This window comes from Suncus etruscus, chromosome 12, assembly GCF_024139225.1.
Source record: "Suncus etruscus isolate mSunEtr1 chromosome 12, mSunEtr1.pri.cur, whole genome shotgun sequence".
Classification (NCBI taxonomy): domain Eukaryota; kingdom Metazoa; phylum Chordata; class Mammalia; order Eulipotyphla; family Soricidae; genus Suncus; species Suncus etruscus.
The window spans coordinates 76117217-76142408 of record NC_064859.1 but is presented as its reverse complement, the minus strand read 5'-3'; the positions used below and the strand labels follow the sequence as shown (position 1 = coordinate 76142408).

Genomic DNA, 25192 nt, shown 5'->3' with positions numbered 1-25192 from the left:
GTTCGATTCGCCCGGCGACCCATATGATCCCCCAAGCCAGGAGCAACTTCTGAGCGCATAGCCAGGAGTAACCCCTGAGCATTACCGGGTGTGCCCCCCCCCCCAAAAAAAAATCAATGCAGTTTCTGATTCTAATACAGTTTCTCATTAACGTTAAATAAAATTTCCTTTATGACATTAGTTAGACAAAACTTTTATTGAATAGTGAGACATATGAACATATTTCATTGAACTTACAAAAATGATATCACTTTCTAACATAGGGACTCTTTGGCTGCCCAGTTGGAGATTACCTTGACCAAAGCAGATTCTGAACAGTTGGCTCGTTCAATTGCTGAAGAACAATATTCTGATTTGGAAAAAGAAAAAATCATGAAAGAACTGGAAATCAAAGAGATGATGGCTAGACATAAACAGGAGCTCACTGAAAAAGATGCTACAATTGCATCTGTAAGTAGAATTTTTCTTTTTCTGTTGATTATAATAATGTTAAATATATCTTAATTCTTCCTTAGGAAGCATTAGGTATAACATAGGACTAAATGAAAAATTGTATAATCTGGCCATAAGATTTGTTGCTTTTTTGAGTCACTACCATAGGCACTTTGGGGAATCATCCATTACTGGTAATCAAATCCCAAGCTCACCCATAAAAATGAGTCATTTGAGCTATTTCTGTGGCAATTAATTTTTTGATTCAGTTAGCTTACTCCTCTCAGTGTTTTTTGACAGAGAGATTCACAAATGAACTATTTCTATTGTTTTAACCTTGTGGTAAATTCAGAGGTAAAGGAATAAAATGAAATAAAAATAACAGAAACAGAAAATAGTTTTCATCTTGCTAAACAAAATTTACTTCAAAGGAATCTTGAAACAACCATGAGCATGATCACATGCAGGTTGAAAAAAATTTCAATAGAAGTTCCAAAGGGAAGGTATCAAGTACTTTCATTTGTCCTGTCATTTTTCTGATTAAAATATTGTAATTTTCAAAGTGCAGTACTAGGACAGCTATTTAATTTAATTCAATGAAAATAAGTTCACAGTTCAGAAATAGGAATTTGGTATTTGATGGAAATGGTAGAATGAAAAACGTTAAAAAATGTATAAAAAATTAAATAATTTTGGCATTACTATTTTTGGTAGAGGGGAAAATTTAGATTATCATAAACTTTATTTGGGCAGAAGTGATAGCACAGCAGTAGGGCTTTTGCTTTGCACACACCTGACATGAGGCAGACCCGGGTTCGATCCAGCATCTCATATGGTCCTCCGAGCCTGCCAGAGTGATTTCTGAGTGCTGGACCAGAGTAACCCTTGAGTGTTGCCAGGTGTGACCCAAAAACAAAAATAACCCAAAAAGTAAACTTTACATACAAAGGTAGATTTTCAAGTAAAATTTTAACATTATATATGAAAAATAAAAAAATTAAGCTGTTAGAATAGATTATAAAACAAGTATAACAAAATAAATGACAGAGAGGTATTTGTAATGTACTTACTAAATAATGGATGCATTCTAGAGCATATGTAGAACGACAATTCCATTTTTTTTTTTTTTTTTGGTTTTTGGGTCACAACCAGCAGTGCTCAGGGGTTACTCCTGGCTCTATGCTCAAAATTGCTCCTGGCAGGCTCAGGGGACCATATAGGATGCCAGGATTCGAACCACTGACCTTCTGCATGAAAGGCAAAACGCCTTACCTCCATGCTATCTCTCTGGCCCCTACAATTCAATTTTTAAAATATAAATAATTCAAAAGAAAAGTTGGTTAAGAGAGAATATATTTAAAAATACTTAAAAATGTAAACAAGTAGGGCCGGCAAGGTGGCGCTTGAGGTAAGGTATCTGCCTTGCAAACACTAGCCAAGGGTAGATCACAACCGCGGCTCCCCGGTGTCCCATATGGTCCCCCCAAGCCAGGGCCAATTTCTGAGCCCTTAGCCAGGAGTAACCCCTGAGCATCAGATGGGTGTGGCCTGAAAAACCAAAAAATAAAAAGTAAACAATTGTCTTTCCTCAGTATTCTTCAGGAAAGTCTATGCACAATTATATTGAGATATCATTTTATTACATATCACAAATGTTTTTAAATTATATCTGGAAAATACTATACTACTTTGGTACATATAATTGTATGATATAATATATTGAAAAGTGTGCACTTTCCAGTCAATTTTACATGTTCATTTATATTAATATATATAAAATAGGAAATTAATATAAAGATAAGTATGCAACAACATTAGGCACTGTAGTTTGTACATCTCTAATATCTAAGATTTAAATGTTTTGATAGGTGAATGCATTAAAAAATTGATAGAATATTAAAATTAATGTGTCAGTTTACATTAATCTGTTAAATTAATTACCTCAGTACTAGGAAGGTGGCTGAGCAGGCTGGAACATGTGGTTTTATCAGAGAGTGCTCTAGGTTCAATCCCTAGCACCACTTGGTCTCTGATTTTTAAAAAGGGGGGAGAAATTATTTTCATTTTACTTTATTAAATTCTCAGTATAATCTCTGCAGCCCTTTCCATTCTCCCAACTACCATTATTTTAGATAATACAAATATTTTACCCTGAACCCTCTTTTTTTTGGTTTTTGGGCCACACCCGGCGGTGCTCAGGGGTTACTCCTGGCAGGCACGGGGGACCATATGGGACACCAGGATTCGAACCAACCACCTTTGGTCCTGGATTGGCTGCTTGCAAGGCAAACGCCGCTGTGCTATCTCTCCGGGCCCACCCTGAGCCCTCTTAATATAAGCATTTGCAACAGTACAGCTTTTTACCATTTATGGAAAATTTAAATGTCAAGTGTGAGGCTGGAAAGATAGGGTACTTACCTTGCACGTGGCCAACCTGAATTAAATGACTATGCATCAAATATGGTCCCGTGAATGTCTCCTGGAATGATCAGGATAGAATCGGGATTAAGCCTTTAGCATAGTGGAGTGTGTCTTAAAAACCAACCCCCCCCAATAAAAATCAAATAATACAATTATATATAGTAATGAATGGAGGGAAGAATGAACACAATTTAAAAAAATTTTTCCTTCATGGGTGAGGGTAATTCTATAGTGATAAGGCACTTGCTTTCCATGTGACCAAACCCAGTTAGATTCTATCCCCACCATCACAGCAGGTCTGTGAGTGACCTTTAATTCACCGAGTATATCTCAGAAATCAAAAAGAAAGAAAAATTGTCTCAGGGAAGAGTAAGAAGTAGCATTTGGAGAGAATATAATAGGATATTAATTTCTTTAGTAAAATTCCTTATTTGGTCTTAAAATATGTTCTGAAATTTGTTTACTTTGCCTGAATGCAGAGCTTTGTTATTTACTTTTTTTTTTTTTTGCTTTTGGCCCACACTAGGTGATGTTCAGGTTATTCCTGGCTATGCGCTCAGAAATCACTCCTGGCTTGGGGGACCTTAGGGGATGCTAAGGGTCCGTCCTAGGTTAGCACATGCAAGGCATATGCCTTACCACCTTTGCCACCACTCCAACCCCCTAATTTTTTAAATTTAGTAACTATTTCTCTCATTAAAAAGTGATTTAATTCTGCACATTACCTTATATATATTTCTCCACTTGATTATTAGCTCACTCCTTAATAGATCTTTAATGTTCCCTTACTTGTCCCTGCGGTGTGTACTGTCATTCTATTTAAGAGAAAAAATATGAAAAATTTCAGATAGGGTAATCGGTTTTAATTTGCTGGGGTATATATGAAATGTGTTATGGTAAGCAAAATTTTATTAGGGATGAAGTTTGATAAGGTGTTTCAAAGACATGATGTATTAAAGGCAAGATTGACTTTAAAAAATAAGACTTTGGGGTCTGGAGCGATAGCACAGTGGGTAGGATGTTTGCCTTGCATGTGGCCAACCTGGGTTCGATCCCTGCCATCGCATATACCCCAAGCTTCCAAGGAGTGATTTCTGAGTGCAGAGGCAGGAGTAACTAATGCCTGAGTGCTGCTGGGTGTGGCCTAAAAGCAAAACAAACAAAAAAGAGATAATATTTTAAGGCATTTTCATTTTGAACTGTGTTTAATAATTTAAATTGTATAAATTGAGTCATAATTTTATTCCTCTGGTTATTAGCTTGAAGAAACGAACAGGACACTAACTAGTGATGTTGCCAATCTCGCAAATGAGAAAGAAGAACTAAACAACAAATTAAAAGATGCTCAAGAACGTATGTATTAGCAAAGAAAATTTGATTCTTAATATGCCTAATATTGCCAGATGATATATTTATTAATATACTTTTTGCATTTTTAATGTTTTAGAACTATCAAGATTAAAAGATGAAGAAATTAGTGCAACTGCTATTAAAGCACAATTTGAGAAGCAGCTATTAAATGAAAGAACACTTAAAACTCAAGTATGTATAGATTCTAAAGAGAATTTTTTAATTTTTTTAGTATGTCTCATATTTTACTTCTATAGCAAGTACTACAGATTAACATGAACTTATTGGATGCATTGATATTTGTAAATAGTCACTGATTTTTTTAATCAGATTGAGTGGGACTTGATTTATATTATTTGGTTCAGAATTCATTAAGGCTTATCTTAATTTTTCTATGTTGGGTATTTTCTTTTAATCTCTTAAAATAATTTTAGTTGTTCTATTTTTAAGACAACTGGAGAACAGTCATTTGCTAACAACTTGATAAAAGATTAGCGTGGGGGCCGGAGAGATAGCATGGAGGTAAGGCGTTTGCCTCTCATGCAGGAGGTCATCGGTTCGAATCCCGGTGTCCCATATATGGTCCTCCCGTGCCTGCCAGGAGCAATTTCTGAGCCTGGAGCCAGGAATAACCCCTGAGCACTGCCGGGTGTGACCCAAAAACCACAAAAAAAAAAAAAAAAAAAAAAAAAGATTAGCGTGAAGAAGCACTTGTGATAATGAAATATCCTCTCAGTTCCATGTATAAACAACATGTTGCAGCACCCAGATACTGTTCTTGATTGTTGGATGTTGTATTTAATGTGATTCCAATACAAAATTCTCTTCCTTTGTGATAAAATTTCTCTTTAAAGTAAAAAAACAAAGAGCATCAGTTAAATTTAAAAACTTTAAATCACATTTCTTGGAGAACCACTTAAATGAAAAAATGAAGAATAGGGACTGGAGAGATAGCACAGCAGTAGGGTGTTCACCTTGCATGTAGTGGATCCAGGATGGATGATGGTTCAAATCCTGGCACCCCAAATGGTCTCTTTAGCAGCCAGGAGCAATTTCTGAGTGCAGAGCCCCAAGTAACCCCTGAGCACCTCTGGGTATGACCCAAAAACCAAAAGAAAGAAAAAGAATTTAAAAATGAAGAATAAATAATGGAAGCATGCTATTTAATGTAATGTATGCAAAGTAGGATATTATTGAGGTTATTATTATTATTATTGATATTTAGTTATTGGTAAATCAGTAACACATTTATTTGTTTATTTATGTGTATTTTATATATGTGCTTGATTTTGTTTTCAAGGCTGTGAATAAGTTGGCTGAGATCATGAATAGAAAGGAACCTGTCAAGCGTGGTAGTGACACAGATGTGCGCCGAAAAGAGAAGGAGAATAGAAAATTACATATGGAGCTTAAATCTGAACGAGAAAAGTTCACCCAGCAGATGATCAAGTATCAAAAAGAATTGAATGAAATGCAGGCGGTAAGAAACTTTTCTGACTCTTGATCAAAAGTTTCTTTTTACAAAGTATAATCCTTTATGCCTGTTATCTTTTACTGTTGGAATTCTATTAGCAATTATTAAACTAAGCAAAACTGTAAAGTGGCATTCCATTAATTTAAGGTAATTTGATTTCTTAATAGCAAATAGCTGAAGAGAGCCAGATTCGAATTGAACTACAGATGACACTGGATAGTAAAGACAGTGACATTGAACAGCTGCGTTCACAGCTCCAGGCCTTACATATTGGCATTGATAGTTCTAGCATAGGCAGTGGACCGGGCGATGCTGAAGCTGATGATGGGTTTCCAGGTACAGATTTGTTTTTATTTCTTATTGTATTAAAAGTCTTTTGTCTTAAAGATAAATTAGTTGAGTTTTAAGATCTTTAGCTATCCACAAAAACCCACTTCTTGGATGATAGACTAAATGTTATTTTATTTACTGAACTTTAACAAAAGTTTGCATTAAGAGTACAAAAGAAAAGTCTATACATTTAGTTCTTTAAGTTCTTTGTTGCGGATTGCTCTTTCTTTTTTTTAGCTTTCATTTTACTTTCTCTTAACTCTATGCATTCTTTTATGTTGGGTGTTTAGTTCATATCACTCAGTCACACACTATGGAATCTATGTCATTCACCTACCAGCGTTCCTCTACTTCTCTCAGTATTGCTACTAAGCCTTCCAGCTCTCATGTGTTTGACTCTGATTCCGAATCAGAAGACGAAATCTTGCCTTATTTACCTATATCATCGGAACCTAATGGTATAGTTGATACTGTAAAAACCTTTCACTTTTGGGATTCTACCCTTAATTTTGGAAAAAAAAATTAACATGAACTAATCTCCACTAACTCTTAACCAGTTGCTCTGATCTTAGTTAAAATGAAACTGCTGCACGATTAAAAAATATTTGTAAGCATTTTTGTTCCGCATTGCTATTAGAATCGATAGATTTATAAGAAAAAAATAGGATCGTATTGTTTTGCTGTTTCAACCAAGAAAAAATACTTTCTCAACTTTCATATCAAGAATGATATACAGAAAAAGTACATAGACTCCCATTAAATTCTTATTAATCAACATTATGGTAGGTAGTGAAAGAGTGTAATTCATTTTGTTCTGATCCTTGCCTTAAAAGTAAAAGGACTTAAGTTTTAAATAAAAAGTGGGTTAGAGGGGCCGGAGAAATAGCATGGAGGTAAGGCGTTTGCCTTGCATGCAGAAGGTCATTGGTTCAAATCCCAGCAGCCCATATGGTCCCCTAGGCCTGCCAGGATCGATTTCTGAGCATGGAACCAGTAGTAAACCCTGAGTGCTGCTGAGTATGACCCAAAAACCAAAAAAAAAAAAAGTGGGTTAGAAAATAGATAAAATTGTAATGTTTGGCACAAAGTCTGAGTACAAAAGCCATTTAATGTAAATGACACTGGAAGTTTGTAAACAGTTGAATGTAAAATAAATGAGTTTTATTAATTGAACTTACATAGCTTTAGTTTAGAATTTATATAGCTATGTGATACTTTTGTTGTCACACTTTACAGGTATATATTTAAATTATAAATGATAAAATTATTGTATTGAACTTGTTTTGGTTCTTAGCAATAAAATTATTTTATTTTTTGTTTTGTTTTGCGGCCACACCTTGTGGTGGTCAGGACTTAATCTTGTCCTGTGCAGAGGGATCACTCCTGGTAGTGCTTGTAGGATCATATGGTGCCAGGGATCGAACCCAGGCTGCTTGCTTGCTGTACTGTTACTCCAACCCCTAAAATTATTTTATTCTTAATATTATATTAGAAATTATTTGATGTAGGGCCCGGAGAGATAGCACAGCGGCGTTTGCCTTGCAAGCAGCCGATCCAGAACCTAAGGTGATTGGTTCGAATCCCGGTGTCCCATATGGTCCCCCATGCCTGCCAGGAGCTATTTCTGAGCAGACAGCCAGGAGTAACCCCTGAGCACCGCCGGGTGTGACCCAAAAACCAAAAAAAAAAAAAAAAAATTTTTTTTTTTGATTTAGTCTCTCAAATTTGGTGACAGTCCATGTCTAGATAGTTAAATATGAATAGGGGCTTTGGTTTGATTAGGTTTTTGGAGGCCAATACAATGGTAGGGATTCTGATGGTTTACACCTGGCTTTGTGCTTTAGTGTCATTCCCAGAGTTCTAACAGACCATGTAATACTGATAAATCAAACCTACTCCTGGAACCTACAGATGCTCACTTATTGAGGTATATTTACTCTCTCTGAGCTGTTTTTAACAGCTTTTCTATTTATAATAATAGGCAGGATATATGTCTCATGGAATTTGGAAGATTGTTGATGTGGGGGAATATATAGGTGTCCAGGACATTGTTCTGTGTGACCTTTATTGCAGTTACGAAAATTTTGTTTTGGTTTTGTTTTGTTTTGGTTTGGTTTGGGTTGTTTTTTTTTTTTTTTGGGTTTTGGTTTTTGGGTCACACCCACAGCGCTCATGAGTCACTCCTGGCTCTAAGCTCAGAAATCGCTCCTGGCAGGCACGAGGGACCGTATGGGATGCCGGGATTCGAACCACCGTCCTTCTGCATGAAAGGCAAATGCTATCTCTCCAGCCCCAGTTATGAGAATTAAAAAAAAATTTTTTTTTAATTTGTATAGTTTGAACACATAGTAGGTATTAAATACATGATAGTTACTTTAATTATTAAAATAGCACTAAATGCTATTTACTACTTCATTAAAAGATACTGGCCAGATACCATTACAACAAATTCTAAGGACTTAGACATTTCTTTGTTGAACTAGTATTTGATCGTTTGAATTTGTATTTTGATGATTTTGGAATTAAAATTTTATTTTACTTTATTATAATTATTAAAATATTTGTCCTCACCCCTCTGTGTGAATATATAATTGCTCATTTAAAATGTTTGATCTTCAAGGGGGCCTGGGAGAGACTTTAAGGGGTGCATGCCTCATATATGTGAAGCCTTGAATTCAATTTCTGAAACGGCATAGCTCCCCACTTCTGAAACACTATAGCCCTAAGCACCATCGCCCTAATATTCCTTGTTATGTGCCCTCCACTCTTAATCATCTTCAAAGAAGACATGCACTATATTCTGTTAGATCTTCTAAAAGAAAAAGTAAAGGCTGATGTACCATGTGAGGATAGGCAGCTGCTTCTGGCAACTTTTCTCCTGAGTTTTGTAGATGCATGAATTTAATCAAAAGAATATTTGACTATAGAATATATATTTCCAATGAGCTATAACCTGAATTTTGTTTTTTGTTGCATAGCCTGCCTATACTTATCCAACATATTATAATATCAACAATAATGTATAATGATGCTATAGAGGATTTATTCTTTGATGTTTGTATTAAACTTCTTGTTTTCATTAAATTTCTAATTTTTTAGAAGAATTGTCATTCTTATAATCTACTGTTTATTTATAGAATCAAGACTAGAAGGATGGCTTTCTTTGCCTGTAAGAAATAACACTAAAAAGTTCGGATGGGTTAAAAAGGTAATTGAGTTTTTGAATATTGTTCTTTGTCTTAGTGTTTTTTTTTGTTTTTATGTTTTTGTTTTTTTTTGGGGGGGGGGTTGGTTTTTGGGCCACACACAGTAACACTCAGGGGTTACTCCTAGCTATGTGCTCAGAAGTCACTCCTGGCTTGGGGAACCATATGGGACGCTGGGGGATCGAACCGCAGTCCGTCCTAGGCTAGCACTGGCAAGGCAGACACCTTACCTCTAGCGCCACCTCGCCGGTCCTGTATTAGTGTTTTGCTTTTTATTTAGCTATAAATATTTTACTTTGGTAGCTGAAATATGTGTATATATATATGTATATATATACACACATACATATATATGTATATATATGTATGTGTGTGTGTAAAAAACTAGAGCTTTTAGGCACAATAAACTTCTTTCTACTTTATGATTTGGATTGTTATGGTTTTATGATATCTTTGTAAGTCTTCATCACTATTGTGTTAATAATAAACAAATTTTGGTAATTGGAAATTTCTTTGACCTTGGTATTTTTGCTGATTCAATGGAAAAACAAATGTATTTGTCAGAATAATCCATTATTTGTATTTTTCTGTTATGTTGATTCTTGAGTTTCTTTTATCTATTTTCTGTTGTTACTGTTTTTTTGGTTTGGGAGGGCACACCTGTCAGTATTTAGATGTTATTCCTGGATCTGCATTCAGGAATCTCTTCAGGTGTTGCTCAAGAGATAAATATAGGATGTTGGGGATAAAACCTGGGTCAGCAGCATACAAGGCAAACTCCCTACCCACTATACTTTTGCTCCTGCTCCCTCTTGTGTACTTTTTTTTTTTTTTGGTTTTTGGTTTTTGGTTTTTGGGTCACACCTGGCAGCACTCAGGGGTAACTCCTGGCTCTATGCTCAGAAATCGCCCCTGGTACGGGGGACCATATGAGATGCTAGGATTTGAACCAGCGTCCTTCTGCTTGGAAAGCAAACACCTTACCTCCAAACAGAATTTTTCTATTTTAGGACTTTCCTAAGGCTATATTAAGAACTTTTTGGTGAGTATTTGAGATTTATATATAAAGGAAATGTATTAATCTTAATTATTCCCTCCTTTTTAACAGTATGTGATTGTAAGCAGTAAGAAGATTCTTTTCTATGACAGCGAACAAGATAAAGAACAATCTAATCCTTACATGGTATTAGATATAGAGTAAGTATTTTTATTAAAATATTTAGAAACATATTTTTAAGTGTAAGAAAGAAAGTGACCTTTTTGGTCATCTGCTTTAGTTTACTGTATAGTAGTACTGAAATATAGAATCAGTTAAAATATCTTTATTTGTATATCTGTCTTACCTTACTGAAACAAGAACATTTTAACTATAAATTTCTTGAAATCTCAAGGAATTTGTAAATAGCGTAAGCTTTTCTTCTGGCAGGAGTCAAAGTTGTTAAATTATCTTTTGATATAAGTATAGAGAACTAATTATATAATTTGCTCCTTTGGTAATATTTTGTTCCTTTATTTAAAATTTTCTATAGCAAGTTATTTCATGTTCGACCAGTTACACAGACAGATGTGTATAGAGCTGATGTTAGAGAAATTCCAAGGATATTCCAGGTAATCATTGTTTTATTTTATGGTTTGATTGAATGGTTTGCTTTGTTTTGGTTCTTTTCACCTTTCAAGGTTCTTAGTATAGGATGTGTCAAATTTCTTTATTCTTGTTCTTGTTCCTTTGTCAGATTACCTTTTAATGTCAATCCCACTGAAAGGGGACTGATGGAGTTTCATGCTTATTATCAACTTTCTGGCGGTTATGTTATTAATTTGGTTTTGGGGCCACATGTGGCAGTGCGCAGGGCTTATTATTCCTGGCTCTGTGCACAGGAATCACTCCTGGCACGGGCTGAGCAACCATGTGAACTGCCAGCAGTTAAACCTCAGTTAGCTACTTGCAAGATAAGCACCCTTCCCGCTGTACTCTCTCCGGCCACCTAGTTTTTGTTTTGTTTTGTTTTTTGGACCACACCCAGAGGCACTCAGGGGTTACTCCTGGCTTAAAAATCAATCCTGCCAGACACGGATAACCATATGGGATGCTGGGATTCTAACCACCATTGGTCCTGGGTTGGCCTCTTGCAAGGTAAACTCCCTACCGCTGTGCTATCTCTCTGGCCACCTAGTTCTGTTATTTTTTTTTTTATGCATAAACTTTTTGGATTTTTTAGTGTATTTTCTTCTCATTGAATAATCTAATTCTATTTTAATTGGTTTATAAGAACTGTTACTTCATTTTGGGGGGAAGGGCACACCCATTTGTGCTCAGGAACCATTCCTGTGACTGTGCTTGGGAGATGGTATGGTGTGTCAGGGATCAAAACCAGGTTGGCTGCATACAAGACAAATACCCTGCCCTCTGTGCTTACTGTCTCTCCAGCCCAAGAATTCATTCTCTCTCTTTCTCTCTCTCCTCCCCCCTCTTTTTCTTCCCCCCATCCTTCCTACACCTATCCCCACACACTCACTGAAGCCAGTTATCCACAGTACTATTGGCCCCTTTTTACTTTATTTAAAAACAAAATTATAAACAAAAAACACCTCTGTTTGGCAGTCAGAAGCAATAACTCAATCGGCTAAGCTCATACCCCATGAGAGGAGGCACTGAATCCATATAGTTTCTCAAGCAAAACCCACAGTGAACTCTCCTCCCTCTCACAGTGTCTCTGTTACATAGAGTCAGGTAGCCATTGGGTACCTGGTAGCCATTAGAAGCAGCATTCAGTTTTGGAGCTCATTCATTCTTTTTGATATTTATAGATTTTGTATGCCAATGAAGGAGAAAGTAAAAAGGAACAAGAATTTCCAGTGGAGCCAGTGGGAGAAAAATCAAATTATATTTGCCACAAAGGACATGAATTCATTCCTACTCTGTATCATTTCCCAACCAATTGTGAGGCTTGTATGAAGCCATTGTGGCATATGTTCAAGCCTCCTCCTGCTTTAGAGTGCCGCCGCTGCCATATTAAATGTCATAAAGATCACATGGATAAAAAAGAGGAGATCATAGCCCCATGCAAAGGTAAATAATAAATTGCTTGCTCTGTCACTGTTACTTACGTTCAGATCGTTTTAAGCATTTTAATATTTCTGAACTATTTCTTTATAGTGTATTATGATATTTCAACGGCAAAGAACCTGTTGTTATTGGCAAATTCAACAGAAGACCAGCAAAAATGGGTTAGTCGTTTGGTGAAAAAAATACCCAAAAAACCCCCAGCTCCAGACCCTTTTGCACGATCATCTCCTAGAACTTCAATGAAGATCCAGCAAAACCAGTCTATTAGGAGGCCAAGCCGACAGCTTGCCCCTAACAAACCAAGGTAATGAAAGTTCAATAAAAATATAATAGCAAGTTTTATTCAAACTAAAAATGTTTCCAACAACTTTTCTTTTGCTTAGAATTTAATGAGTGATGGAATACCAAATATTTTTTTTACTATTTTTAGTGTATGTATCTCACTGATTCAGATGAATGTAATAAAAATTTGTCACAAATATTAAATTTACCAAAATATAGTTCCTTTCTGTCATGCTTGATTAAATAATAATTTAAGTATAAACAAATATTTTGTATTGTGTAGTAGTACATAAATGATACATGCACATGATAGTAATATTCTAGGATTTTATAAGCACCTTGTAAATAGGGTTCACATAGATCTTTTGGTACCAAGTAAATACATTGTATTTTATATTGCAAATCTCTTAACCTCGTTTATGTTAAATGACTTGTGAGAGGCAGAATTGAAGTCCGAAATAAAATTGTTTCTTAGGAAATATTGATCAACGTTAACGAACAAATAATTGAGGAAGAGTTGGAAATGTGGGATAACTTGATAAGTGATCATCCTCAAAAATTATGATGAAGCCGTTTTGTATGTATATTAATGAAGTCTTGATGCAGAGTAATAATTTCTTGTTTTACTATTTATTGTAGCATTTATGAATATTGCTATGCATTAACCTAAACATAAAGATTTGATTAGATAAGGAAAAGGTATATACCACATATACTTGAGTATAAGCCAAGTTTTTCCAGCACAAAAATTTGTGCTGAAAAACCTGAACTGTGCTTATACTCTCGAGTCATGTAGATTATTTGATTTGGTGCACGCGCCGAATCAAATGCACATAGTCTCCAGTCATCTTCTGCCGTCTGCTGGAGGGTGAGGTGCTTCAGCTCAGTCCACAAGTCCCGCTGAGCTGAGCTGAGCTGAGCTGAGCTGAGCTGAGCTGAAGAGGTAGGTGGCTGAACTGAACTGTATGCCGCTGAACTATTTAACCCACAATATTCAATGGCACATTTAATTAAGTGAAAACCCCATTTAAGGCAGTAAAGTCGTGTAAATAAATGTTTATAAATCCTGAATCCTTACAGTAAGGGGTTTGGGAGTATAAGGCTTCAGGATTTTTAACCATTTATTTACAATGCTTTATTGTCTTAAATGGTTTATTTATTAAAGTTGCCATTGGATACTATGGGTTAATGTGGTTTGTTAACGGTATACAGTATATCAAACAATCATGTATTGTAAATGTAATCATGTATTTATTTACTGGTTCCTAATTATTGTAATTGTTTTGGGTATGTATTTTTATTTTTGAAATGTACCAGTGGCTGTTGCGTTCCACTTCGGCTTATATTCGAATCACTACGTTTTCCCAATTTCTAGGGTAAAATTGGGGGGGTCAGCTGATACTCGAGTATATATGGTACTTAGATAAGGTGTCTAATTGTAGATACCCTTTTGTTTCTTAGCACAGGATGTTTAGCATATAAATAATGATATGCATTGGCTGTATTATCAGAAATCTTATTCTAACCACAGATACAAAGCTTTCCTTGAAACTAACAACAATTTAGAATGGAAAAGTTAGAACTTGTGTTTTCAGCGATGTTATTGTTGAATTTTTGGGTAAAGTATAGAAAATTAAATGTAAAATTAGTGACCAAATGAGAGTAATTAAGTTAAGAAGAAAATACAAAAAAAAATATCAGAAATAGTGTCGGAGCAGAGTGGCAAGCAATAAGGCATTTGCCTTGCATGTGCTAACCTCGGTTCCATCACCCAGTTTGATCCCCTGGCATCCCACATGGTCCCCCAAACCAAGAGCGATTCTTGAGCGCATAGACAGGAGTAACCCCTGAGCGTCACCGGGTGTGACCCCAAAAAACAAAAAAATCAGAAATAAAATTGTTATGTTGACTGATACAAAGTATAGCCAAATTAACTTTCTGTTATTAATATTATACTATTAAAGAAAACATTATGCTAGTTATGCTAGTTTTGTTATCTTACAATCATAGTGCTTTTAGGTTTTAAAACTCATATTTTGTTATCTCATTTTGCTTCCTGCATATTCCCTCATTGAATCTTTAAATTACTCCAATGGATTGAAATAGACAATTTTGCTTTTTTATTATTTTTCTTTGTCTTAATAAATTTGAAGGACAGAATTGTTCACGTTGGGTTTATTACAACCTTAGTTCTTTTGATCACTCTCTTCTATTGTTATTTGACAAGTAATGTTTCACTACATTTGCTATTATTTTTACACATAGGATTTTTGAAGCAATTTCAGATCAAGTGAGTTATGTTTTCAGATACAGTTTAATGTTCATTTACTTTACATGGTTTATTTGAAAGAATATTTACTTTTAATATTTGTTATTGTTCTTGTTAGCTTTAATTCTGGACATACCCTTCCAATAATTCTTATTTATTTTTATTTCATTAATTTTTATTTTATATATTTTGTTACAGCAACAATAATATGTACTTCTTTTTATTAGTTAGACACATAAAAATTAGTGAAACTCGGGGCCGGAGAGATAGCACAGTGGCGTTTGCCTTGCAAACAGCCGAATCAGGACCTAAGGTGGTTGGTTCGAACCCCGGCATCTCATATGGTTCCCTCGTGCCTGCCAGGGGCGATTTCTGAGCAGATACCTGGGAGTAACCCCGGAGCAATGCCGGGTGTGGCCCAAAAACAAAAACAAAAAAAAAAAATTAATGAAACTCATAAAAATGTTTAAGATGTTTTTGTGAAGTTTTTTTTTTGGTTTGTTTTTTTTTTTTTTTTTGGTTTTTGGGCCACACCCTGCGATGCTCAGGGGTTACTCCTGGCTGTCTGCTCAGAAATAGCTCCTGGCAGGCACGGGGGACCATATGGGACACCGGGATTCGAACCAACCACCTTTTATCCTGGATCGGCTGCTTGCAAGGCAAACACCGCTGTGCTATCTCTCCGGGCCCATGAAGTTTTTTAAGAATCTAATATACTCTGACATTTTAAATGTAAGTAAATATGGACATGGTTGAAATATAATTTTGTATTTTTATGTCTTGTATCAATCTCCATTTATTACTTCTAACATGTAAAATTGTATTCTTATCATTTTGTCATAAATCCTCCTAACCGTTTTCTTTCCTTTTTGGGTGGCACTTTTTTTTTCCTCTTTTGGGGTTTCTTTTTTCCTATTTTGGGGTTTTTGGGTCACACCGGGCAGCACTCAGGGGTTTACTACTGGCTCTGTGGTCAGAAACCTGGCAGGCTTGGGATACAGAAATCAAACCCGGGTCCATCCTGGGTCGGCCACATGTAAGGCAAATCCCGTACCGCTGTGCTTTATCTCTCTGGCACCTGGCTGACACATTTTAATGGAAGCTTGAAAAAATAGAAGGGTATATAGAAAACAGTGAGATAGCATGTTATTAATAGTGTTACATGTAGCCTGTGAAGGAACTAAGTATGATCTTCTGAGGAAATTATTTGAAGGGCTATAAATTTGCAGTTAAAACTTGAAGACCTTTTCCTTGGAAGATGTATTAAAACAGTGTGTCCCAAAGTACTTGATATTTTGCTCACTCCAACCTATGAGCCATGGATCTCTCCTGTAGGGGTGTGGGCTTTCTTTTTATTCACTTAAAGTAGAGGTAGGGCCAGAGTGATAGCACTGTGGCTAGGGCAGTTGTTTACCTTGCACGTGGCCATTCTGGGTTCAATCCCTGGCATCCCATATGATCCCCTGAACCTGCCAGGAGTGGTTTCTGAGCAAAAGCCATAAGTAACCCCTGAAAGCTGCTGGATGTGGTCCAAAAATAAAGAAGAAAAAGGGTATAAAGTAGATGTGGGGTGAAGAAGGGAGCACTGATTAATTCTGTGAAGGGGGTGGTAGACCAAATAAATTTGGAAAATTCTATATTAAACAAGGAACAAGACAGAGAAGTTTAGCTTAAATCAGTAAGGAGGAAGCCATATCGTGCAAGCAGAGATTTTCATAATTGAAATTGCTTTGCTCTGAGTGTCCTTTATTACCTGACTTATTTGACTGTTCCACAAAGCTGGTAGAAGGCAGTGCTTTCCAATCTGTCATGTGTATATACAACCTGAGAGTGGGTAGCATGGCCATGGAGGGGAGTCAGGCATCAATCTAGAGAGTCTTTAATATTCCATTAATTCATAACATTATTCCAATTTACAAATAAACCTAGGAATGATGGTTCTATTTTGTATCAGCAGTTTCTTATTGGTTTGGAGGCCCCGTCCCTGACTGTGCTGAAGGAACTCTCCTGGTGGGGCTCAGTGATTCAGATGTAATGCTGGGAATTAAACCAAGGCCAGCAATGTACAGACATGGGTCTTAATCCCCCCTCATACTATCTCTCCAGCCCATGTCAGCACTAAAGTAATATCTAGCTCTTTTTATTTAGTAAGTTCTAATCTAGATTTAGTTGAATAAGTCACGAGACTTTTTTCTTAGAATAGATATTTGCCTTTATTAGATGTATATACACACACACACTAAATGTAACACTAAAATGTATACACATAACACTAAAAGATTATAATAATACATAAATACACACTTTTTAAAAAAATATTTTCCTAATTAGTTTTTTAACAAACTGAACTACTATGTATCTCCCTCCCATTTTGGCTTCTATGACAATTCTTATTCTTTTTTTCTCCCCTCCCCCAATAATTCTTACTCTGATTCTCCTTTCTTTTGGCAGTACCTCTTTTTAATAATTTCTTACTACTATTACTATATAAAACATATTTAATACATATTATGTACCAGATACTCTTCTGAGAGCTATAACTATTGTAATTTTTTCCATAAATATCTGTGAGTTGGCTATTCATATCTACATTTACTAGAAGTGACTAAGAGGGGCCAAAGAGATAGCATGGAGATAAAGTGTTTGCCTTGTATGCAGAAGGACGGTGGTTCAAATCCCGTCATTCCATATGGTCCCCTGAGCCTGCCAGGAGCGATTTCTGAGCATTGAGCCAGGAATAACCCCTAAGCGCTGCCGGGTGTGACCCAAAAACCAAAAACCAAAAAAAAAAAAAAAAAAAAGAAGTGACTAAGAACCAGAAACACAATGGCCACGATAATGCGTCATATCAGAGGCATGAGTTCAAACCCAAATAGTCTAATTACAGGTCCTGTATTTTGGTTTTACAGGTCCCAATTTTAGTTTTAGAAGATTAAAATTGTATTTATCCTAAAGTATCAAAAAAGTCATAGTTAATATAATAGATGGAGATATATATCTGATCTCTTGAATTAGAAAACTCTGAATTACAGTTTTAATTACATGTCTAATTACAGGTCCTGTATCTCCACATTTACACCCCATTGCCTCACACTGTTTGACAATTTATATAACATAAAGTCTAAAGATACTTCTCTAGAGAAAATCTTTCTTGGTAATTTTAAAATACAGTACTAGAAAGTAGAAATTTGTAAAAACAGAACAGAGTGGAAATGGTCTAAAGGATAAGGCACGTTTCTTGGCTGCGGTGGACATAAACAGACCGCGGTTCGAATCCCAACGTCCCCTATGGTCCCTTGAACCCCTGAGCACCTCCCGGTGTGACCCCTAAACAAACCAACAAAAGCCCCCAAAAAGAAATTTGTAAACAGAATGTAACTTTTGATAAAAAACCAGTTCAATGTGATCCTTGTTTCTTCCAAAGTAAAACACAAAATATTGGTCTTTGCTGAAGGGAGTGTCTTTTAATTTTAATTTGTATTTATTTTCTTGGTTTGGGGGCCATACCCGGTATGCTCATGGCTATACACTCAGAAATAGCTTCTGGCTTGCTGGAGCATATGGGACACTGGGAGATCGAACCGTGGTCCTTCCTAGGTCAGGTGCATGCAAGGCAAATACCCTACCACTGTGCCACCGGGCCGGCCCCTATTGATTTTTCTTAAGATTTTTTTAATCCTTAAATCATACATAAAAATATTTAAAATAATAAATATGAAAATATTTAAAAATTCAAATATTGTCTTTTAGATTTTGAGATAAAAATTATTGTCAACACAGCTAAAATTTTAGGGTAGAAAAAGCTATAATGCTCTTTGTTCAATTAGTAAGGCAAAATAATTTTTTGGTTTTGGTTTGTTTGATTTTTGGTCCACACTTGGTGGTGCTCAGGGCTTTTTCCTAGTGCTATGCTCAGGGATCATTCCTGCCAGTGCTTGGGAACCATATGGGGTGCCAGGAATTTAACCCAGGTTGTCCACGTGCAAGGCAAGAAACCAACTCATTGTACTATTGCTCTGGCCTGCAAAATCATAGTTTTAAATTGATATTCATCAGTTGACAATACTGTTAATGTAATATCATTTTTATGTTCTTACCCAATTTTAGTTTTAAAAGATTAAAATTGTATTCATCCTAAAGTATCAAAATTCATAGTTAATAAAATAGATGGAGATATATCTGATCTGTTGAATTAGAAAATCTGAACTACATTCTTTCTCTCTTCTCTCTCTCTCTCTCTCTCTCTCAAGCTAAAATAAAAAAAAATTTAGTTCAAAGCTGAATACCAAAAATTAAAGCATAGTTTCCCAGATTTACTTGGTCTATTGTCACCTTTACAGGGGAAAAAAAGGGAAAGAAAAAGACTCACTTAGCACCCACCTGAAAATTTACCTTTTTTAAGACAGTCTTTTTCATCCATTAATCTGCAAACCAGTACAGAGAGGTGTAGAAAGGTTGAGAAACACCTACAGCCTTGATTGTTATCATCACTGTGGAATGGTATGCAGGATAGCTCCATGGTGTAAAAGGTTGAAGACAGCCTTGTGTAGTGATCCAGCATAAAATGTCCCATGCCCCCCTATACCAGAGTTTGCTGCAGCCCTTAGGGATTTTTTCAATGTTTCCTGCGGACATTGCTCTTTTTGGGAAACAGTGACATTTTTTAAGCACCACTTAGTTGCAATGTGGGAAAGATGCATTAATCTTTGTATATGCCAATTCCCAAAATTGTAAGGAGCATGTAAGTATTAACCACAATATAGCTATTAAATACAGGAAAGTGATCATCGTGTCTATTAACCACAAAAAAATAAATAAATAAAAGGTTAAATTAAGACTGTATTAACTACATTTTCCTGTCTATTAAGGATCAAGATACTTCATTTTGGCAAGGTGTAAAGTTATGGGCGCTTTGCATGTACTCCTTTAGAACTCATATGTGCCCCATCTGAAAAATTAAAACTGTTTTCATTAATGAAATGATAAACAGGTAATTTTCAGTTTTATAAAAATAGGTCGGATCCGGAGAGATAGCATGGAGGTGTAAGGCATTTGCCTTACATGCAGAAGGTTGGTGGTTTGAACCCCGGCATCCCGTATGGTCCCCTGAGCCTGCCAGGTCTATTTCTCAACATAGAGCCAGGAGTAACCCCTGAGTGTGGCCGGGTGTGACCCAAAAACCAAAGAAAAATAAATAAATAGGCCAAGTTATAATAGGGCCAATGAGGGCATTATGGAAGAACAAAGGAAAGCAAATTCTAGACAAAGAAATAAGGAAAAAGCTAATTCGAAGCAAATTAGCATATGCTAAGGAATTATGTTGTCAGAATTATGTATGTGTTTGTAATGTTAGTTGGGAAAAGATACTCAAAGATAATGACAGGGAATATTAGAAAAGATGATGGAAAGTTTGAACTATATTGAAGAGGATTGTATATTCTACATCAAGGAATTTGGAAATTGTTTACAAATCGAAGTTTTTTAAGAGATTGCTAGGTGTATGAGGTAGATTAAAGGTCTGGTAGACTGCATGCTTTGCATGAACTTACAGGTTCATTCTCTGGCACTGCAAAGTGAAAAATTATGCTAATCCCCCCAATCCCCTATTAATTCCACTTCCCCTACAGCCCATCTCCTGGTAACCAAAGAACTTAAAGTACTGACAGGAGGACCGAGAAGTAGCTCAACAAACTGGAGTATATTCTTTTCATGCTGAAATTCTAAGTTTGATCCTGTTTATTCTTATCTTACTTAGGGTTTTGTACTTTCTTCAATAATAATTTAATGCTTTATATATATTATTTATATATTGTGCTTTATATATATTGTGCTATGTCTATTTAGGTTTTTTAAATATCTATACAGATTTTTATACTCTCTTTTACTTAATGTAAATACTTGAGCATTATCTATAGTTTTCAGTATAATGTCAGTACTCCCTTTTTAGGATAAAACACTTTATTTTGGGGGGCCCATATCCCGTGATGCACAGAGGTTACTCCTGGGCTATGCGCTCAGAAATCGTTCCTGGCTTGGGGGACCATATGGATTGCCGGGGGATCGAATTGCGATCCGGTCAGTCCTAGGTCAGCACGTGCGAAGCAAACACCCTACCACTTGTGCCACCGCTCTGGCCCCAGGATAAAACACTTTTTTATACTTTTATATAGGCCCTTAAAATTTTTTTAGTGTTCCTGCTCATTCTTACTAAATTGTATATTTAAAGTGTATTAGCATAGAATGAATTATACTACTTGCTTTTTAATTTATACTTGTAAAAAGAGAAAGATACACAGTTTTGGAATGTATTTGTTTATTTACAATTTTGTGTTTCAGGAGTTTAGTTTTATTCCTTTATACAGATGTAGGTGTTACCACCTCCAGAATACATTTTTTTAAATATTTCTATCATGTGGGTTATAAAGAAACATAGTAAAGGAAGAATAGATGGCCAGAGTCATTAGAACTGGAGATTTTTGTTTTGAGGCCACACCCCAGTGGGGCTTGGAAATTATTCCTGGCTCTGCATTAAAGAATCACTCTTGGCAAGTTCCAGGGACCATAGATGGTGCCAGGATGGAATGCAAGGTGAAGTCAAGTGCCAAACCACTATACTGTCTCTTTGGCCCCATAACTGGAGATTTTGTCTGTAGAACTGATCTTTCAAGCAAACATGTGTTTCAGCCCTTTGAGTTCTATATCCCCAGGCCTGAATTATCCATTTTAAATGAACTGATTGTATGAGAACAGAGCTCAATAAAGCTATTAAATGAAATATAATACAATTTTTTTCATTCTCTCTCTCTCTCTCTCTCTCTCTCTCTCTCTCTCTCTCTCTCTCTCTCTCTCTCTCTCTCTCTTTTGGTTTTTGGGTCACACCCGGCAGCACTCAGGGGTCACTCCTGACTCTACGCTCAGAACTCACCCCTGGCAGGCTCGGGGGACCATTCTTCTGCATGCAAGGCAAATGTCCTACCTCCATGCTATTTCTCCGGCAGCGCATGCGGCAGGCAAACTTTGATTTGATTCCTATTATCCCATGTGGTCCCCTGAGACTGCCAGGAGTCTTTATTGAGCATAGAGCCAGGAGTAACTAACCCCTGTGTACCACCAGGTGTGACCTAAAATAACCAACCAAACAGAGCTTTGCACACAGCCAACACAGGTTCAATCCACGGCATCATATTTGGTCTCCAAACGATGCCAAGAGTAGTTCCTTAGTGCAGAGCTAGGAGTTACTGAGCATCGATAGATGTGGTCCCCAAAACACCCCCCCTAATATGTAAAAAGCCATTTACTGTGAGTAGGAGTTAGGTGGCTGCTTAGAAAAAAATAAAGGAAATGTTTTAGGAAAAGTTATTCTATTCCACTGCTGAAGTTTACTTTTAAAGTTTGACAGTATGACACAGGCACACCTTTCTTGCACACAACTTTGTATATACTTCAGAGGTTTTAATAGGGTATAAAATGCAAGTTTCGGGCCCAGAGAGATAGCACAGCGGCGTTTGCCTTGCAAGCAGCCGATCCAGGACCAAAGGTGGGTGGTTCGAATCCCGGTGTCCCATATGGTCCCCCCCGTGCCTGCCAGGAGCTATTTCTGAGCAGACAGCCAAGAGTAACCCCTGAGCACCGCCAGGTGTGGCCCAAAAACCAAAACCAAGACAAACAAAAAAAAATGCAGATTTCTCATAAAGCAGGGCAAAATTGGGTTTTAAATATGCAGGAAGGCCTACTCCTCTAAATCTCCCAAAGTAGTAGAGTTGGAATCATAGCTAAACTTCCTGCATATATAAAGTCTATATAAATGAATATATAATAGGATGACAATATGTTAAAAGAATAAATAATTAGTCTTACATTTGCATGGGCTTTTGTTGGTTTGGTTTGGTTTGGTTTATCTTTTGGGGTCATTCCAAGTTTGTGCTCAGGGCATTATCCTGGCAGTATTCTGGGGCCATATAGGGTGCCAGGGATAAAATCTCATACAAGCAAAGTACCCTTTGCTCTGTACTCTCTCTGGCCCAGTATTTTATGGTTTTGCACAAGATGTAGAGTTTCCCAAGCAGTGCTCAGGTGTCTGGATGCTGCTACTCCTGCCTCTATGCTCAGTGATGAGTGCAGTTAGAGAAATAACTACACTGAAAACTATCATAACAATGTGAATGAATGAGGGAAGTAGAAAGCCTGTCTCGAGTACAGGTGTGGGTGGGGTGGGGAGGAGGGAGATCTGGGAAATTGGTGGCGGGAATGTTGCACTGGTGAAGGGGGTGTTCTTTACATGACTGTAATCATACAACTATAATCATATTTGTAATCATAGTGTTTAAATAAAGATAATTGAAAAGAAAAAGAAAATGTGAGTTGTCGGGGCCGGAGAGATAGCATGGAGGTAAGGTGTTTGCCTTGCATGCAGAAGGACAGTAGTTGGAATCCCAGCATCCCATATGGTCTTCAAGCCTGCCAGGAGTGATTTCTTGAGCATAGAGCCAGGAGTAACCCCTGAGCGCTGCCTGGTGTGACTCAAAAACCAAAAAAAGAAAAGAAAAGAGAAAGAAAGAGAGAGGGGGAGAGGGAGGGAGGGAGGGAGGGAGGGAGGGAGGGAGGGAGGGAGGGAGGGAGGAGAGAGAAAAATGTGAGTTGTCAGTCTGAGTTCTTTAGTGAATGAAATATTGACAAATTTTGAATGTTCATGTTTATCTAACTGAGGTTTGGGGTGATTATGTCATCATCTGGACTGTAAAAAAGGGAACTTGTTGAAATGATGGGAGAAGATTGTGTTTTATCCTTATGCACTGTATTTGCCAGCGTATAAGATGACTTTCAACCCATGAAAAACTTCCTAAAAGTCTTAAAAGTAAGTTACTTCTTAAAAGTAAGAGTGGTGCGGATCACTCGTCCCTGAAGCTGGAACAAGTTTCAGCATGCCGTATACCAGCATATAATATGACTCCTGACTTTTAGGAAGTTTTTCATGGTTGAAGGATCATCTTATACGCCGGCAAATACGTTATTATCTGTCTTCAGTTCTCTGGTATCCTGGAAAATATCTGACCATTCATACGTATCTAAAGAGCAGATTTTACTGTGTGCTTCCATCTTAATTCAAATCATATTCTTAATTCAAAATTTTTGTTATTGATTAAATGCTTATTGCACATTCTGAGTGTGTGGGTTTTATTTTAGAGCACAGCATAATAAACTGCTGTTTTTCAAGGTGTTAGTATAAATTTGCAAACCTCCTATTACAGATTGCTTGATTTGGCAATAAAAGACTGGGATTGGTCATTTGATGATGGTGGTGATGATGATGATGACGATGTTTTTGATTTCTGAAGAAATAAATGGGGTAAATCAAACATGGAAAATGAGTTTTGGTGCCTCCAAGTAGCGCATGTGGTTTGGACTTGGGTTTTATTATATTTGACTAGTTTTGAATTTTCAAGTTGGTTCTACTAGTATATATTTTAAAATAAGTTTTCAGAAACTTCTAACTTGAAAGTTCCATATTATATAAAATGCTATGTTCAGATTCTTGTTAATTGTATTCTCAATACAGCTGGAATTATAATCTTATAAATAACACAAGTAGAAATAGCAAATAAAGGAAATTCTGGTTCATTTTTATTCATTCCAAAGAAGGCATATTCAGCTGAGAAATAAAACTGAGTGTTTTCAAATTCCAGCAACTATGTTAGTTTGTGAACATAGCATGAAAGTTTGTTTTTCCCCACACAACCTCTTATCTCTTTTCTCCTACTTTCTAACTTGGAAGAATTGAAACAAAACTATCAATCTAATAAGTGCTGTGAAATAGCTGTTTCTGATTTGGTTTTCTTTGTGATGTTGTGAAATGATTGCATTTTGAATATTCAGTATTCTTGCTGAAGATTGCTAATGATACATTGTGAAATTCCTTATGCTTTTAGAAAATGTAAAATAGTTTGGTTAATACTGGCTAAAGGACATATATGAACATTGAGCCTCTTCAATTACGTCCTTTACATGCATACATTTTTAAAGTAATGGCTATCTTTAACCTAAGTAAGCATGTTACAAAATTTATATAATATTGGGATGTTTCTAATCAAAATTTATAGATTATATTTACTAAAATAGTATGTTTGTTCTCAGGTTGCATTTTTTAAAAATTTATTATTAACTGCTTTATTTAAGCACTGTGGATACAAGATTGTTCGTTGTTGGGTTTAAGTCACACAATGTACACCACCCTTCACCAGAGCACCCTTCCCGTAACCATTATTTCCGTTTTCCTCCCAACCCTGCATTGCTGTAGGGCAAATTGCTTTTCTCTCTCTTTTTCTCTGTCTTTATCTCTGTCTCTCATTCTTACTTTTTCTCTC

The 25192-nt window shown here is 36.3% G+C and overlaps 1 protein-coding gene across 1 annotated transcript in view; it reads left to right on the top strand.

Moving 5' to 3' along the window:
* ROCK2 (Rho associated coiled-coil containing protein kinase 2) overlaps window positions 1–25192 on the top strand; it is a 124133-nt gene that overhangs the window by 92349 nt on the left and 6592 nt on the right. Inside the window, exons 23-32 of the mRNA XM_049784552.1 lie at window positions 264–450; window positions 4113–4206; window positions 4301–4395; window positions 5504–5683; window positions 5845–6013; window positions 9145–9215; window positions 10322–10410; window positions 10743–10821; window positions 12022–12283; window positions 12371–12584. Of these exons, the coding sequence (XP_049640509.1) occupies window positions 264–450; window positions 4113–4206; window positions 4301–4395; window positions 5504–5683; window positions 5845–6013; window positions 9145–9215; window positions 10322–10410; window positions 10743–10821; window positions 12022–12283; window positions 12371–12584 (1440 nt within the window). The remainder of the gene's footprint in view (window positions 1–263; window positions 451–4112; window positions 4207–4300; window positions 4396–5503; window positions 5684–5844; window positions 6014–9144; window positions 9216–10321; window positions 10411–10742; window positions 10822–12021; window positions 12284–12370; window positions 12585–25192) is intronic.